This window comes from Xiphophorus maculatus, chromosome 18, assembly GCF_002775205.1.
Source record: "Xiphophorus maculatus strain JP 163 A chromosome 18, X_maculatus-5.0-male, whole genome shotgun sequence".
NCBI lineage: Eukaryota > Metazoa > Chordata > Actinopteri > Cyprinodontiformes > Poeciliidae > Xiphophorus > Xiphophorus maculatus.
Genome location: NC_036460.1, coordinates 24605016 through 24621237, shown reverse-complemented (window position 1 = coordinate 24621237; position 16222 = coordinate 24605016). Strand labels below are relative to the sequence as shown.

At 37.1% G+C, this 16222-nt stretch overlaps 1 protein-coding gene across 2 annotated transcripts; it reads left to right on the top strand.

The window, feature by feature from the left end:
• The first annotated feature begins 1722 nt into the window (after window positions 1-1722).
• On the top strand, window positions 1723-15301 carry mfsd1 (major facilitator superfamily domain containing 1). Of its 2 annotated transcripts, XM_014469476.2 has the most exons (17): window positions 1723-1902; window positions 2061-2113; window positions 2312-2424; window positions 2557-2599; window positions 2699-2766; window positions 2939-3047; window positions 4218-4320; window positions 4712-4810; window positions 5125-5236; window positions 7030-7086; window positions 7581-7737; window positions 8289-8386; window positions 8507-8619; window positions 8736-8783; window positions 8951-9017; window positions 14402-14507; window positions 14660-15301. In XM_014469476.2, the coding sequence occupies exons 1-17, from the start codon at window positions 1734-1736 to the stop codon at window positions 14717-14719; spliced, it is 1575 nt and encodes a 524-aa protein (XP_014324962.2). In that variant the 5' UTR covers window positions 1723-1733; the 3' UTR covers window positions 14720-15301. The 2 variants fall into 2 exon arrangements, with proteins under 2 accessions (XP_014324962.2, XP_023207393.1); XM_023351625.1 differs by having other exon boundaries at window positions 11836-15301.
• The last annotated feature ends 921 nt before the right edge of the window (window positions 15302-16222 follow it).

Sequence of the window (16222 nt, the reverse complement as noted above, 5' to 3'; positions counted from 1 at the left end):
ATTGAAAAAAATCAACACAAAAAAATGAAATTAGATTTTGCTCAATGAAAAGAATGTTTAATAGCTCGTTAACATGTATCTGGTTATTTTCAAACCTTGCTTTTGAACAAACAGGCCTCATGGGGTCAAACAGTAATATTGAATAAAGCTGTAGATTTAAGGAGCATTGCTGCACAGTTTAATGACAGGGAATTTTATCTGCACAGCTGGTTCTGCATACTAAATTACACATTATACTGACATTACACTGAAATGATTTTGCACACTTTCAACTTTGGAGCTGGATAAACCACCGCTGCTGATAATAAAAGCTATTAGGTAATCTAGATAAACAATGTGGTTGTACACTGAATATGAACAAATTTCATTATATGTTGATAAGAATTCAAACCGACCTAAGGCCAAAGGGTGTCACAAATATAAAACTACACATATTAAATTTATACTAAGAGGAAATCAACAGTATTTATAAGAAACAAGAACGTGCGAATGCAAAGAAGCACCATAAACACATTTCCTATGCTTTACTGATGTAAAGAAGCACTTAAAATCAAATTTTATCATTCAATCTATTTTAAATATATACATTTATATTCTGTTTGGTTTAAGAGGGATTTGCTCACTAATTTGTAGGACAAATACAATCTAATGCAGTCAATGTGTTCTTTTGTCTTGCATACGACCAAAACTCATCTCGACCACAAGAGGGCAGTGGAACATTGCAAAAGGTGTTTGTTCTACCGCGTTATCTATTGAATCTGATTTACGTCGTGACTTGCAATGTCCCCGGGCTCTAATTAGACCGTCTCAGTTGTGTTTTTCTTTATCTTCTGGTAGTAAATCAAATACGTATTTTGTTTTCATTGAGAAAACTTATTTTGTTTTCTCAATGAGTTTTCTAACTTATATATTCCATTTATAAGTTAAACTCAATTGAACTTATAACACAATGGGACATAAAATCAGTTTTCCCATCCATCCAATGGCTGATTGCACAGAGGTCCTACCATCACAAACTCCGTAACAGTAACTTCGAGCTACAGGTATTTTTTTGTTTTGTTTTCTTATTTTGTTGATATGTTATATTGTGTCAGACAGGTTCCTGATTTGTGGAAATGCGTGCGCATACGACACGTTTCAGAGAAAGCCGTACCAGAATATTCTCTCTACAGACAAGGGCACATTTCGAAAGCAGTAAGTTTCCATTTGTAATTGCTCACACTTCCGCCTGCTTCAAAAATAAAAGTGGTAGAGTAGTTTTCTGTGTCACTGTAAAACCCCCCGTTGTTCAGATGTTGCCAATAAACAGTCATACATCTTTAAACCTATCTTGTGATCAAGAAGATGGGAACATCCATATATGGTCCTCACATCCTGTTTTGAATGTTGTCAATAAGTTTTCAAAATTCCTTATCCACTTATAAAATGCAAAAAAGCATTATTTCTTCATTCTTTCACACTTACCGCAGTTATTGTGTATCTATATCTTGCTGACGTCCTGACGGTTTTCTGTCCAAAAATACAGTTTAGTTTTCAAAAGGCAAAAGAACGCTAACAAATATCTCCCCATTATTTCACAATCCGTTGCAAAGTAAAGCTATATATATATATATATAAAAAAAAATCTATTCACATTTCAACGCGCGCTCCCGCGACGTGCCCGCCTTAATTTAAAGCCACGTGATCTCTCCCGTTGGGTCATATGACCTTCTTCCCTCAAACAGCAGCCGAACATGGCGGACTTTGAGGAGCGGGGGACGCTGTTGGGAGACGAAAATGAAGGCCCGCTCGCCGGGCGACAGGAAGCCGGAGGCCCCGAGAGACCAATGTCCGCCATCTGCGACCCCAGCCGCCTCCTGCACCGAGTGGTCGTCCTGGTTTTCATGTGCTTCCTGGGATTCGGTGAGCAGCCGGCCGGCCGGCCATTCATTGTGAAGATGTTTGCGATGGCATGAAGTGAAAGCAAGACTTGAAACGTTTCCAGAGGGCTCGGGATGGGATTGTTGTGGTGGAAAAATGATACGTTCACATTATATGATACTTTCTGGCGTTTATTTCAGGGAGCTACTTCTGTTATGACAACCCAGCAGCACTTCAAACTCAAGTCATACAGGTAATTCAGCCACTATTGAACCCCGTTGTAGAAATTCTAGTTTCCTTTTGGGTTTTTTTAATCCCCAATTGAGATGTCGACTCAAATGAATTTCACGACGCAGTCTGGGGAACTTTATCTTCTGCGTCACTAACATGCCTATTGATTTAAAACTTCTTACTTACTGAACAAGTTTTGTTTTTCCTCCTCTGCTTCCAGGATATGAACTTGAACACTGCTCAGTTCATGCAGCTGTATGCCTGGTATTCCTGGCCAAACGTGGTGCTCTGCTTCTTGGGAGGATTTCTCATCGACAGGGTTTTTGGCATCAGGTGCGATAGAGAACCAAGATTGCTCTGGTTTTGTGCTAAATCCTTACCTTGCACTCTTACAATGAAAGAAGTGAAACTTTCTTTTTGGATGCCGTCTTGATTGAGTTTTGTTACGCATCCTTGTGTCTGTAGGCTTGGAACCATCATCTTTTCCCTATTTGTCTGTATTGGACAGGTTGGTTTGTGTTAAACTCTTGATGTGAAATTGTCACTTGAAGTTTTTTTTTTTTCTTCTTCTTTTTAACCATGTTTTGTTTTTGAAACATCTTCACAGGTAATATTTGCGGCTGGAGCATGGGCCAATCATTTTTGGCTAATGGAAGCCGGACGCTTTGTATTTGGGTAAAAATATTTAGCTTTTCAGAATCTATTTTAGTCACTAAAAGCTTGAATGTAGTTTTTCGCACGAGCTCAAAATCTAACATCTTTTTTAGCTTTATTCAATTAATCACCTCACTTAAATTCTTATATTTACCCAATTATATGGGTTTTTTAAAACTGTTTTCTTTGATAGTATCGGCGGAGAGTCCCTAGCCGTGGCCCAAAACACGTATGCGGTGAACTGGTTCAAAGGCAAGGAGCTCAATCTGGTCTTTGGTCTTCAGCTCAGCATGGCTCGACTGGTATGGACATTTTTTAAACTTATTTATTTGTTTTTTTTAATCTTTGCATCCATTGGGGATGATTAATTAGTCTGCAAACTTAAGTTGTTTGTCATTTTGTTGCATTGAAGCCTCGTGTTTCAATAGGATTTTGTATGACAAACCATAGCAATGTAGTTCAAAATTGGGGAAATGGAAAGAAAATGATTGTTTTACAGAATATTTTACAAATAATTATCTGAGACATGTTTTGGTCCAATTGTGCTTGGCTCTCAAGGACTTTTCTACAGCTGAAAATCTTTTGGTGTATTCCTATCCCAGTTTTTCATCACAGACTGACATTTTTGCACGTTTCTTTTTGTTGTTGTTGTTGTTGTAAACACTGCAGACAGACTAGAACAGGGGTGGGCAACTCCAGGCCTCGAGGGCCGGTCTCCTGCAACTTTTAGATGCGTCTCTACTTCAACACACCTGAGTCAAATAATGAGGTCATTAGCAGGACTCTGGAAAACTTGACTGCACTTAGGAGGTGATTCAGTTATTGGATTCAAGTGTGTTGGACCAGGGAGACGTCTAAGAGTTGCAGGACACCGACCCTCGAGGACCAGGATTTTCCACCCCTGGACTAGACGGAGAGCGTCTGTGAAACTACACCTTGACTGATCTGGCCTCAGATTTTTTGGTTTTTATTTTGACTGGGAAATTTTAACACTTGAATATGGGCTGATGATCCAAGACATTCTAGAATGCTGTGTGGTTCAGTAAAATTGACAGTTTTCCTGGTATCATCTATTGATATTGCTCACATATCTATCGCAATATATATTATTGATTTATCACCTTGCCCTAAGACGGCTTAATACTAAGACTACATTTTACACAAGTGAACTCCAATTAACTCCAAGTTAACTTCTCAGTGGAATTGTATACACTACGTTTTACCAACAGGCATCAAAGTAAAGGGGGCTCAATACACATACATGCCAAGTTTTTAAGATTTTTATTTGAAACGATGTCAAATATTTCCTCCACTTCACAGATGTGTACTAGTTTGTGTTCACTTATCACATAGAAGCCAAATTAAATGCATCTAGGCTTGTAATTTGACTGTCCTATACATAAGGGTGTGTGAATACTTTTGCAAGGTGCTGTAAGGTGTAAAGAAACGCCGCCTGCTCTCCTTTCCTGCAGGGCAGCACAGTGAACATGAACATCATGGGTTGGGTGTACAGTAAAGTTGCAGTGGCTGTTGGTTCCTCTGGACACACGACGCTCGGGATATCACTCATGATAGGTAAGTAATACACAGTTGTGTGTAAAATCGCCGGCTTCGCTTTTGTAGGAGAGAGTTTAACCTGAGCTTCTGGTTACATGTTTTATCGCTGCGTGTGTCAGACTTACTGAGCCCTCCGCTCGTCTCGGGTAACGTAGCCAAGCAGAAACGGAGAGAAGCAGGAAAGGGAACTAAAAGTGCTACTCGGCACCTCGGATGAGTCATGTGGGGTGTGAAAAGCCTTTTCTCGCGCGTGCAAAAGCGCTTCTACTTTTGCTCATCTTTGAAGCACTGTTGGTTAAACTTTAACTTGATCATCTGACCTTTACTCGGTTGTCAGGAAATGTTAAAATAAATATTTCGTGTTGTGTTCTTGAAGTCTTGAGACACTGTTTCTTTTTCTTTCTATTAGCGGCTGGAACCTGTGTGTTTTCTCTAACCTGTGCCTTGGTGCTGGCATTTTTTGATAAGAGAGCAGAGAGGATCCTTCAGAAGGAACAGGGAAGAACTGGTAATGTTAAGATAATGCCTTTGTTTTTATCTTTGTTCTTGCGTAACACTCATCTGTCAATACAAATCAATCCAGATTGCAAAAAAATACAAGGTTCTCTTTTTCTTGTTTCTTTACCTGAACTGATGAGTCTCTTTATTTTATGTGCTGAAATTGATTTTTATTTATTCATTCCTTATGAAACCCAGATCATTCCAGGATTTTGTCCAATTTTGTGTTTTGTTTTTTTTTGTCCCCCCCCCCCCCCCCCCCAAGTTTGTTTGTCAGATGAGCTGTTGAAATAAACTGATACACATATTTATCTTCTGTTTTAGGTGAAGTTATAAAGCTGACTGATGTGAAAGATTTCTCCCTGTCCCTGTGGCTCATCTTCATCATTTGTGTGTTTTACTATGTCGCCATTTTCCCCTTTATTGGACAGGGCCAGTAAGTATTTTACCTTTTCCCCTTGCTAAGATGCACAAATCTATCACTGTCGAGTTGGTGTCACTTATAGTTAAAAAAAACCCCGTCTGAATAGTGCTTCTTATCTGTTCTAAACGATGTGGTATAAAATACTGAAGATGTCACTCACATGGTGTGATAAACCTTTAAAAAAAAAAAATTTTTTTAAAGCTTTTTTTAAAAATCAATTTAATCATCACCTTAGTAATTTTTCTCCTCATCACAAAACATTGCGCCTTTTTATTGATGTGCCACTTTATTTTTAGGCTCAGTTCTAGTTTCACATAGGGCCAACATTAAAAAAAATATCAGTAACAACATGAAGTGTTTCTTTTGTAATGAAGAAGTAAATGCACACACTTGTGAACTCTCTGACCACTGAAGCCCAGTTGCTGTGTTTTTTTCTAAAGGACTCTCTCAGTTCCTCATTGTTTAAAACCATAAAGCACGGTTATTTAAAAGCCATGGGACAGTATGGGATTTACATGGTAAACCATGACACAAAGATTTTTAAACTATATGTATGTTTTTGTTATTTCAACCAGAATACCAATCACTTCCCTAAAATGAGATGTACTGTAGCTTGCTAGTGTTATAGTTGGAGCCCTCAAATACATCTCTGGAAAATATGAAGCGATCACTGCACTGAAAACCTCCTGGTTATCCCACCAAATATTGATTCCTGAACTCTTCCTGAGTTAAAACATTGGTATTGTTGTTTTTAAATGAATATGAACTTGGTTTTTTTGCATTATTTGAGGTCTGAAAGCACTGCGTCTTTTTTGTGATTTTGACCATTTCTCATTTTCTGCAAATAAATACAACATTTTTGCCAAAAAATTCAGAGACATGTTGTCAGCAGTTCATAGTATAAAATAACAATGCTTGTTTTACACAAATGTATACCTATCAAAAGAAACTTTTAATTTTAAGTGGGTCTGTATACTAAGTTCCAATTGTCACCGCAATATTCCAAAAAAGACTTTAATATATATATATATATATATATATATATTTATTGATGCGATATGTACATGTAGTCGCATAATACATTTACAATGCAAATTGTTTTTGGCTTTCAGTATGCAAGTTATTTGCTATCCCAAAATGTTTTCTTTAAAAAACTGAAGTGAACCTCTAGAAAATGTCTGCACCTTAGATGCAGTACCCAAAATTTATTTATTTTATTTTTTTCTTAGTTTTGGTAAGTGCCATGCAAAAAAAAAATGTCGTCATAGCAACTTCCCTCCTCTGCTGCCATCCTTTTCTTCTTCCCCTTTATACCGACTGTCACTTTTCCTTACAGTTGCATTTGCCCCAGGAATCAAATCCTGCCACAGCAGGTGCTTCATTGCCGGGATGCCTGATCGCAGTGTGTGCATCTCAAAGATGCTCGTAGTTTTGACAAAACTCCTCTTCTTTTTTTTTTTTTTCTTTTTTCTTTGGGAATGAAAAACAAGTTCAATCACACCACCAGGAAAAGGCAATGGGGCCTAAAAATGGTAATGGGTTTGACGGATGGCTTTGTAGTGGAGGGAAGACATGTTGGTTTGCCCTCAATGAAAGACAAAGATGAGCTGACAACTGCCATGGCTTTTCTGCTGAGGTTCTGTGCTTATGAAACAAATGGTTGAAACGCGGGTGGAGGGAGAATGTTTAACGTTTTAGAGGATTTATTGTCATGGGAATAAAATCACTTTCATCTCTCTTTGTGTTCATATAAGCAGAAGAACTTGTGCTTTCTGTGACTTATCGCCTTACCTTTTGCCTTTCAGGGTATTTTTTATTGAAAAATTCAACTTCTCCCCAGCACAAGCCAGAGCTGTCAACAGGTAATTAACTGATTTTTTTTTTTTTATCTTTTCCTTGTAGAAAAATGTGTATTTTTTCAAATTTTATTTTAGTAGAGTAGTTTATTATTGTATAGGCTTAGCTTGAACACAAGCTACAGAAATTTTAGCCACCTTATAACCAAAGGTAATTTTCAATTTGACTTGATAATCACAATTCTTCGTTTATTTGAATTGCAATGAAAACCACAATCAAATGTAAATATTCATCAGTATATGCAGTAAGAACCTCACTACCAGACACTGGAGGTCTGAAGGGAATTGAGTGAAGAAACTAGCTTTATTTACAGACCAGCTAAATAGTTTTCTAACTTTCTGAATCATGAGTTAACACATTAACACCGTTAAAGGAGTAATGTCTGCACAAAAATATCCAACTACCATTCTGCTTTTTCCATCCAATTGCAACTCCTTTTTTTCATTCCTCAAAGTAACTGTAAACACTGTAAATTTTATTTATTTTTATTTTTCCCCAGCATCGTGTACATCATCTCAGCTCCCGCGTCTCCGATTCTCGGCTTTATCGTCGACAAGACCGGGAGAAATATCGGCTGGGTCTTTGCCGCCGTCATCGCGACGCTCTGTGCTCACATGATGTTGGCCTTCACCTTCTGGAACCCGTGGATTGCCATGGTAATACACATAGTCGCTTTTAATTTTTAAACTCCGATTAAAATGTGTCTACAATACAGAAACTTGTTTTGTGTTGCTGAATAAACTGCACATAACAAAAAAAAATTCCCAGTCCATTTTGGATCATATTAAACGTCCTCCCCTCGCCCATTTATTACCAATAGAAGTGAACCTTTAGATGATGGCCTGATTTATTTAGATGCACCTGTGAAAGCTTTCTCTGCAGGAAGTCTCCTGCCGTACTATCGAACACTTTAACAGCTGAGTGTGCGAACAAAAACAAAGCTTTAATTAAAGCTCTAGATTCAAAACTTAATTGTTTTTGCGTTTGAACATTTAGCACGCCACAATTAAATGCCTGATGAACCCCGCTAATATGCATCATTATCCCACTGTGCTCCGAGTGATAAAATTAAGCCACTTTCCAACTCCAAACGCTTTAGCTTCTGTTGAATATTGCTAAATCCTGAGTGCAAATAACTGAGACTGCATAGCTTCAATTTACTGCTCTTTTTTTATAGATCTAATAGAAATCATTTCTTGTCTTCCAGTCCCTGCTGGGCGTCTCGTACTCTCTGCTGGCCTGTGCACTGTGGCCCATGGTGTCCTTCGTGGTGCCTGAGCATCAACTGGGAACAGCCTATGGCTTGTACGTACTTTTTATTTTTTTTAAGTTTAATATTTTGTTGTTGAGATTAATATATCGATTGTCATTGCATTTTGAATATAAGGTACTGATGTTGTGTGTCCTCCTTGGTTTGCCCACCAGCATGCAGTCCATCCAGAACCTGGGGCTTGCCGTCATCGCGATCTTAGTCGGAGTCATTGTGGATATAAGAGGATACCTGGTGTTGGAAGTGTTTTTCTGTGCCTGCATTTGCAGTCAGTTGGATTCAGTCTGTCCTCAAGTTTTTTTGTTTTTTTTTTAGCTTTGGACTGCCTCTGAGGGACATTTTTGTTTGTTCCCCGTACTGATTTTTCCCCTTCTTGTCTTGCAGTCGCGCTGATGGCAGTGGTGGGGTTGTACTTGGTAAATTATCTTAAAGGTAGTTGGAGCCTGGAGTTTTCTCTGCCTGTGTATTTCTTTCAACTTGTTTTCTCATGACATCTCTTCACTTTCCCCTGTCATTTTTTCCCCCTCCTTTTTTCAGCGAGCTCCACCGCTTATCGCTAGACTCACTACTTTTCTCTGTCATGATCTCTCTTCCTGCAGGTGAAGATTTGAACCGGTCAGCTGCAGCCAGAGCCAAACTCCAGAAGGAGACGTCTACAGATGCAGAGTGAGTATCCTTAATCCGTCATCTCTCCCATCCATATACCAAATATTCAGACTGAACGTCTTCCTCATCTGTTCTAGAGACAAAAAAAATGAATCAGAAGACTGAGATGCATAAAATTTTCTAGTCAAATCCAGCTCAAGCCGTTATTATGATGCGAGTAGAATACATTGCAACTAGACCTGCAACACATTATTAGTCATCGATTATGAATTATTCTCACCAGTTCAGATTTTTTATTTAGGCCCATTTATACAATATTAGAAATACTTTGAGATGTCAAACAATTGAATTCCGAAGTAATATAAAAAAAATATTTCCTAAAATGCTATAACAGCATTCATTTAGTGCATGCTTTCTATATATATATATATTTACAGACAAATGTTTAGTTTTTTATCTTAAATGCAAAAGGTACTGTATATGTATATATGCTTGTGCACTTTACTACTGAGTATGTTCTTGCAGTAATTGACCATCTATTTTCACTGAACACTCCAGCTAACGATTAATCTATTGTTGAAATAATCCTCAAATAATTTGGCAATTGCGTCATTGCGATTAATCGTTGCAGCCTTCAGAGGTTAGTTGTAACCTCTGAGTTTTATATATTATTGTATTTGAGCTGCAAATTCATATACAAACACCCAAATGCATGAGTCGCATTCAGAGCTGCACAGACACACCAGCCTAAGGTTTAATGAGCGAACGCTAACAGTTTACAAGTCTCAGTGGCACACTTCAACACCCCTTTAGAAATGTTGCATTGAACAGGTTGGCTCATTAGACTTTATTGAGCTTTTAGGTAGCCTTTGCAGCACACTTGCTAATAGCCCTTCTGTTTATAAAGGCAAGCATGCTCATTGTAAATGTTTATGGACTTGTTGTTTTTTCTTCCAAAAAACAGACACAAACTTAACTAGCAGCCATAAGGTCTGTTAAATTTCCAAAATGAATAAATTCTGAATAATTTTCCTATTTGCTGGGTTTAATTCCCTTCCTGCAGTCATTTGCTCAAGGTTCAGGATGTGAGAAATCAAATGTTGGCAAACAGTTTCTGCACACCCTGTGTTTTTTAAAGTTTGAGGCTCTTACGACTTTAACCTTACTGGTGTGTTTGGAGACGCTAACTGCTTAAACGGTTAGTTTCTAAACGTTCTTTATCAGGAGTTAATGACCTTATGGAAAAAAATGTCTAACTTAAGTTATGTGTTAAAATATGTGCTGTATTAAAAACAGACATGCAATGCTAGATGTGTCCTGAGCAGGAGTTTTTGTCCCTACATCAATCTTTAGCATGTAAAACAGTATTAATTGATTCAAATGGCTGTTTTTAGTCCCAGTCCGACGTTCCATCTGATGAATCATTAAAACCTTTGCAATTTATGTGCTTAAATACTCGGTAGTTTTAAAGTGTCGTAAAATAATGCATTTATATAAATATTTTACTCTGGTTATGTTCAACCAGGGTCACCCACCACTTGGATTTTTGACAGGGAATAATATGTTGAATTTTGCAGGAATGCACCTTGGGGATTGTTAGCTTCAGCGTTAAATGAATTCACATATAACTCTCGCTTACTATTTCTTAAGAGAAGTGAGTTAAAGTGCTATGCTAACGCTACCATGTTTCTGCATGAGGGAGTTCTCATTTCATGCAAAATATTTAAAATAATTTTTCCAGGTAAGCACGTGGACAAAACTTAAGGAAACAGTTGTCTTACAGGTGCTTTCTGTTGAACATGACCTGTGACGTAGCTGTTTGTTTTGAATCTTCTCTTTGCTGGTGCAACGTTTGAGGCGACCCGTTACAGGAGCTCTGTAACAAAGTTACTGTTGGAGCAACATTTTAAGATTGTCAAACGGAAGACTAAGACGACTGAAGGGTCCAGAGAGTCCTGGTCGGCTGAGATGTCATAGATCCATTTCAAGAATGTGGTATTTTGTTTCGCTATAAATAGAGATGCGCAGATTATCGATACCCAATTTTAATATTGCTGTTATGGCATATAACTATCATTTGCCAGTACTTTATGGTTTTCTGTACAGTTTCAACACCATCAGAAAAATAAAACGGCAACAAGATAATGTCAGTTCAAATTGGCCCAGTTTTATCCATCGGACTGATACATTATGTTAAACGATTTTTAACATAATCGCCAATACAGCTGTTGGTGCTGATATTTTGTGCATCAGTAACTATAAAGCTGGCGAGTTTTCAAACCTGTAAATTGATAAATTTATTGAAGTAAAACAGTTTTTTTTTTTTTTGTTTGTTTTTTTTTTAAGATTAGGCATTATCCAGTGAAGAGCTCCAAAGATTAATTGAATCAACCCGTCATAACAATGCAGTTTTGTAAGCTGTGCACATTTTATTTTCTAATTGACTGACAGCCCTCTGGTTCACTGCAGGTGTAGCTGACCTAAAACCAGACTGTACATCAACAGGTTTTTGAAGTCATTTACTTTGGAGCTCATATGCCAATCAAACATGCATCAATTGGAACACGGATCCAAAACGTAGGACTAGATTGGAACAAACCCATTCACTACCCTCAAACACGATCCAGGAAATATTATTTTTATTCATTTTTTGTCTGTTTCTCTTCTGGCTAACCTGCTAGCTTTGAGGTCCACACATTTTGCATGTTGCTTCTACACTTCCCATTCATTGCATGAAATATTTCACAATTGCCAACAGGTTATATCCATCTCTCTAAAGATCTAATATGTCTAAGCTAAATTGTTTTGTATGTTGGACATGAGACTCTTACGGGATGACTAATATGATCTGATTCATGTTGTGGCTGATATTTTCCAGATGATGCTGAGCGAACACACATGGTCCTGGGCTTCAGAACCAGCAGGTTGCACTGTCCACCCCAGAGCTTTCAGTCTGCGGCCAATTGGGCGGGACTGCGGTTCTGGCTCCGCCCAGTGACGTCATCTGTGGCTCTTCGCACCTGAACTGACTGGCTGTTGCTTAACCCCGTGTTGATACGAGGACACTGATGAATGACGAATCTCAGTTTGGACATAACTACAACTTCTTCTCACCTGACTGCAGTTCCACCTGCTCTTAGTAACAGCTAACTCGTGTGTGTGGGGGGGGGGTGTACGGCATGAAGTTTCTTAACTGCTAAAAATCTAAAGTTTTTACAAACTGTCAAGGGGAATGGTGCTTTTAAACCTTTTATTATTATTTCTTGGTTTTAACTCAGAAAATAAGGATCCTATTTCAGTTCATGCAAACTTTGTGGGTATTGTGTGTCCAGAAGAACTTGTTTAGCTTATCCCATGTCAGCGTTATCACTGCCAAACCAAACTCTCATAATGGAGTCGGCACACTTATTTTCTCGCCGTAAGCTTTAGTCAGACGCATCATTGACCTTTTAGTGGATGGTCTCCAGCAGAGCACGGCTCCTCACTGTTTTAAGCTTTATTGCTCGGTTATTTTATTCCCTAAACTCTTTAACCGCTTTTCAATGAGCTATGAAGTTCATAACAGTTAATTTTCTGTCGCATCATCATCTATTAATGCGCAGATGTAAAAAGAAAACAGGCCCGCTTTCGAACGTATTTAACTGTGTAATGATGCTCAGCTTTAGCGTCTGTAGACGCATTTTTAAACGTGACCTTTTATAATAATCTTTTTTCTTTAATCTTCCAAAAAAAGATTTAAATGTTTCATAGATTTTCGTCGTTTAAACTCAGGTGATTAAGTTGAAGTTCAAAGCGCTGTCCGAAATTCCTGCTTGCTTCAGGCTGTTTGTGCTCTTGGCTTTAACAAATTGCATTGTGGAAATGCAGTTGGAGATTGTAGTCTCCATTTGCTTATCACAGTTGCAGACATAGACACGGCCCTGTTGGCGATTCTCACCATATTGGCACATTTTAAGGTTGAAGCAAAAATATCGGCCATGGCCAAATTGAAAGTGGAGAAAAATCTATTTCTTACATATTGATTGTGGTCATAATGCTACGTATATTATCTTATTTAAATGCAAAGAAAACAAGTGTAACAGAGCACCTGGATAGCTGGAAGAAAATAAAGACGCACTTGAAATGATCAAATTAAGATAGAAAATGTTGAAACATCAATAATATATATTAAAAAAAAATTTAGAAAACGCATAACAAAGGTCAAAGCGTTTCTGACAAAAAAAATATAATAATTACTTAAATAGAGAGAATATTGTATAACATATATGACTAATTATCATAATAGTACATCGATTCAGTCAAATTGAATTGATTAAGTTTTACTTTTAAAATTCAAATACCTAAACCACTTGGGCACTTTCACTTTTATCTCAAAATCAAAAATCTATATATCAATCAGTGAATCAAACTTTACTGTGGTTTCAATGAAAGTTTTACAAACGTTAACAAATAAACAGATACTAGTAGTACAGCTGGAATATTGAGACTCAATCAGAAGTCAGGAAGGACTATAGGCAGATATAATGTTAGAACATTAAAATTTGTTAGAATTAAAAGTTTTAACCATTTGGAAAAACTTTATTTTCATAAAGAATTAAATGACTTTCAATCTAAATAAATGACTAGAACATAAATAAAAAAATATCAGATTTCACAAGAGAAGCGAGGCTAAAAAGAAAACCTCAACAATCTAAGGTGCCTAAAGCCTTTGACTTGAAAGCTACAGCAATGACATGAATGGAAGTTTTAGCACTTTTTTTTTATTATTTTGGAGAAATAACCATGAAAAGGTAACTCACTGCATATGTAGCAAACATGTTCCCCGTTATTCACAATGGAAGAAGGAAACTTTTAACGCGTGTTAAATTTAGCTGCTGCTCTGTGTAAATATGAGTGTGAAATGAATTATGCAAGATTTGTTCAAGCGAAACATTTTTAACCATTAAAGTGGAATTTTCATCATGAATTAAGTATTTTCCAGTTTGAAAACTGAACTGAGTTTGAAGACCGTAAACTAATCGAGACCAAGACAGTATTTAAGAAAAACAAAACTTCCAGAAGTAAAAACCAGGCTACAAAGGTAACTTTAAAATAAAACAAAAAAAAAAAAACCCTAAAAACTAGTGAGTCTTAGAGGCTGTTTTTGTGATTTAACACTTGTTACATTTAACTGTTGATTTGCTGAACTGATCTGAGAAGTACCAATTATACAATGTTTGAAGAAGCAAACACTTGCAACCAAGTGCTATGACATTTTTAATAAACATAAATTATTTGTTAAACATTTTAATTCCTTTCTCTCTTTTTTTGTTACTGCAGCGTCTCTCTTCTGTATTCTCCTTTTTTTTTTTTTTTTTTTTCTTCCTCTGCTCATTGCTCTCGTTGATGCTCTTGTCGGTGTGGGCGCTGGAAGGTTTATTGTGCCCGCGTTATTATTCCTACAGGAGTAAAAGGCAGCCCAGTATGGTGATGCAGGGTGGAAGTGCTAGTCTGGCATCTATGTCTGCTTTTGCCTTGCGTAACAGGTACCTTTCCAGGCTGGGAGCACAGGTATGATCACGTTTAGTCAAACGGGAAAAAATGTTTTAAAACTCGCTGTACAATCTCTTGTTGCCTGCGTCTTTTTAAAGGGGCTTTTATTAAAACTCTGGGTCTGCTTAGCCTGTGGTTTGTCTTCTGCTTGATTTCTTTCATCCTCTCAGCTCCCAGATCACTGCTCTACCCATCTGTCATCGCTTGCCCACAGGAGCGTTCTGAAATGACACTCGCCATTCATCCGTCTGCGTCTGCAGCTCAGTCAGCTAACTCTGTGGCTCGAGACAAGTTTGCACTGAAATGGGACGATGCTTCAAAATCGTCACGTTTTGTACAGAATTGTTTTTGCACTTTTCCCTTTGACATTTTCATGTTACTGACTGTTGACATTTACAGGTGAATGTTTAAGGAGATCACTTTATTTTTTTTGATGACACTCGTTTCTACTGCACCTATCCATGTATACTGGATTTGTTGAACACTTGAGGTGCCCTTTAGCAAAGTCGAACCAAAGATGTTTTTCTTCCAAGTATTAATCTCAGGGGATCACCTTTTTTGTTTTTACCTTTTGTAGGTGTATATCCTTTGCAAACAGCAGAGGGCGCCATTTCACTCTGTTTACCACTGACCATGGAAATGCTTTGTTTTAGTCGAGCAATCAATATCTAGTATGATTTTTTTTTTTCACGTTTTCCAAGCTACCACATGTCACTTGGATAAGGGAGACTAAGAATTGGTTGAAGCATTGTGAAGTATATGTTGATGATTTTTTTAAATATTTGAAATAATAAAAATATTCTTAAAATCAATTAATTAGTGGATTTTTTTTTTCTCCTACAATTTAATTTAGCCTAAAATGTACAATTGAGTTTTTTGGGTTTCTTTTTTTTTTTTTTTTTTGAATCTCTGGTTTTGTTCATGACTTTGCAAAAGGAACATTTGACAAAAGAATAAAATTAGCAGTTTTGTCAAACGACTATTTCATTCGACAGAGTAAACGTGCACTAAACTGTTTTATATTTGCTTTTAAAGTCAGAAACTGACACATTGGCCATTTAATGGACTTGTTCTTGGGTGGTTCACTTTGCAAGTCATCTCTTCCAGAAACTAAAGAGCACATTCCCTCTTAAAACATAAAGCATTTGGAGATTTTTTACATCTGTTCACATTTTATGGCATAAACCAGTGCACCAATTTAAGGAAAATTATACATAGTTTTCAATTTTTTTAAATAAAAAAAAAAAGCATGTCATTCATTCATACAGACTCTCATACTCTATTTCTTATAGAAAATGGCACAACCAACTGCTCTCAGAAGTTGTCTTGACAGGTGCTCTTCACAGATGCTCTCCATCTAATCCGAGCTGGAGTTTTTTTTTCCAGTGCAGTTGCAGTCTCTGTCAATGCGACTTTCTGAAGTATTGACTATAGAGACCTCCTACATGCTATGCTTGATGTATTTCTATTTGTAAAACTAGAAATACATTTTACAATACATGTTGAAAAGCAGGCATCATTTTACCCATGTCAAAATACCAATTATAAAAGGTGCTAAAATACATACATACGTATAAGTTTATGTATATTTTGAATGAAATAATTTCCACAGTATGATCTTTTTACCACAATGTTTCACAGGGATTTTATCTTTAGGGTAATGTACAGTATTTTAATATTGAAATGTGGAAAAAAAAAAAAGTTCTTTTCAATCTACTTAGGAATTATTCACT

Excerpts from the sequence above, each read along its gene's own strand:
- mfsd1 (XM_014469476.2), top strand. The coding sequence starts at position 1,734 with ATGGCGGACTTTGAGGAGCGGGGGACGCTGTTGGGAGACGAAAATGAA. Across the intron at positions 7,738-8,288 it reads GGAACCCGTGGATTGCCATG|TCCCTGCTGGGCGTCTCGTA; the intron begins GTAATACACATA and ends CTTGTCTTCCAG. Across the intron at positions 8,620-8,735 it reads TTTCTGTGCCTGCATTTGCA|TCGCGCTGATGGCAGTGGTG; the intron begins GTCAGTTGGATT and ends CTTGTCTTGCAG.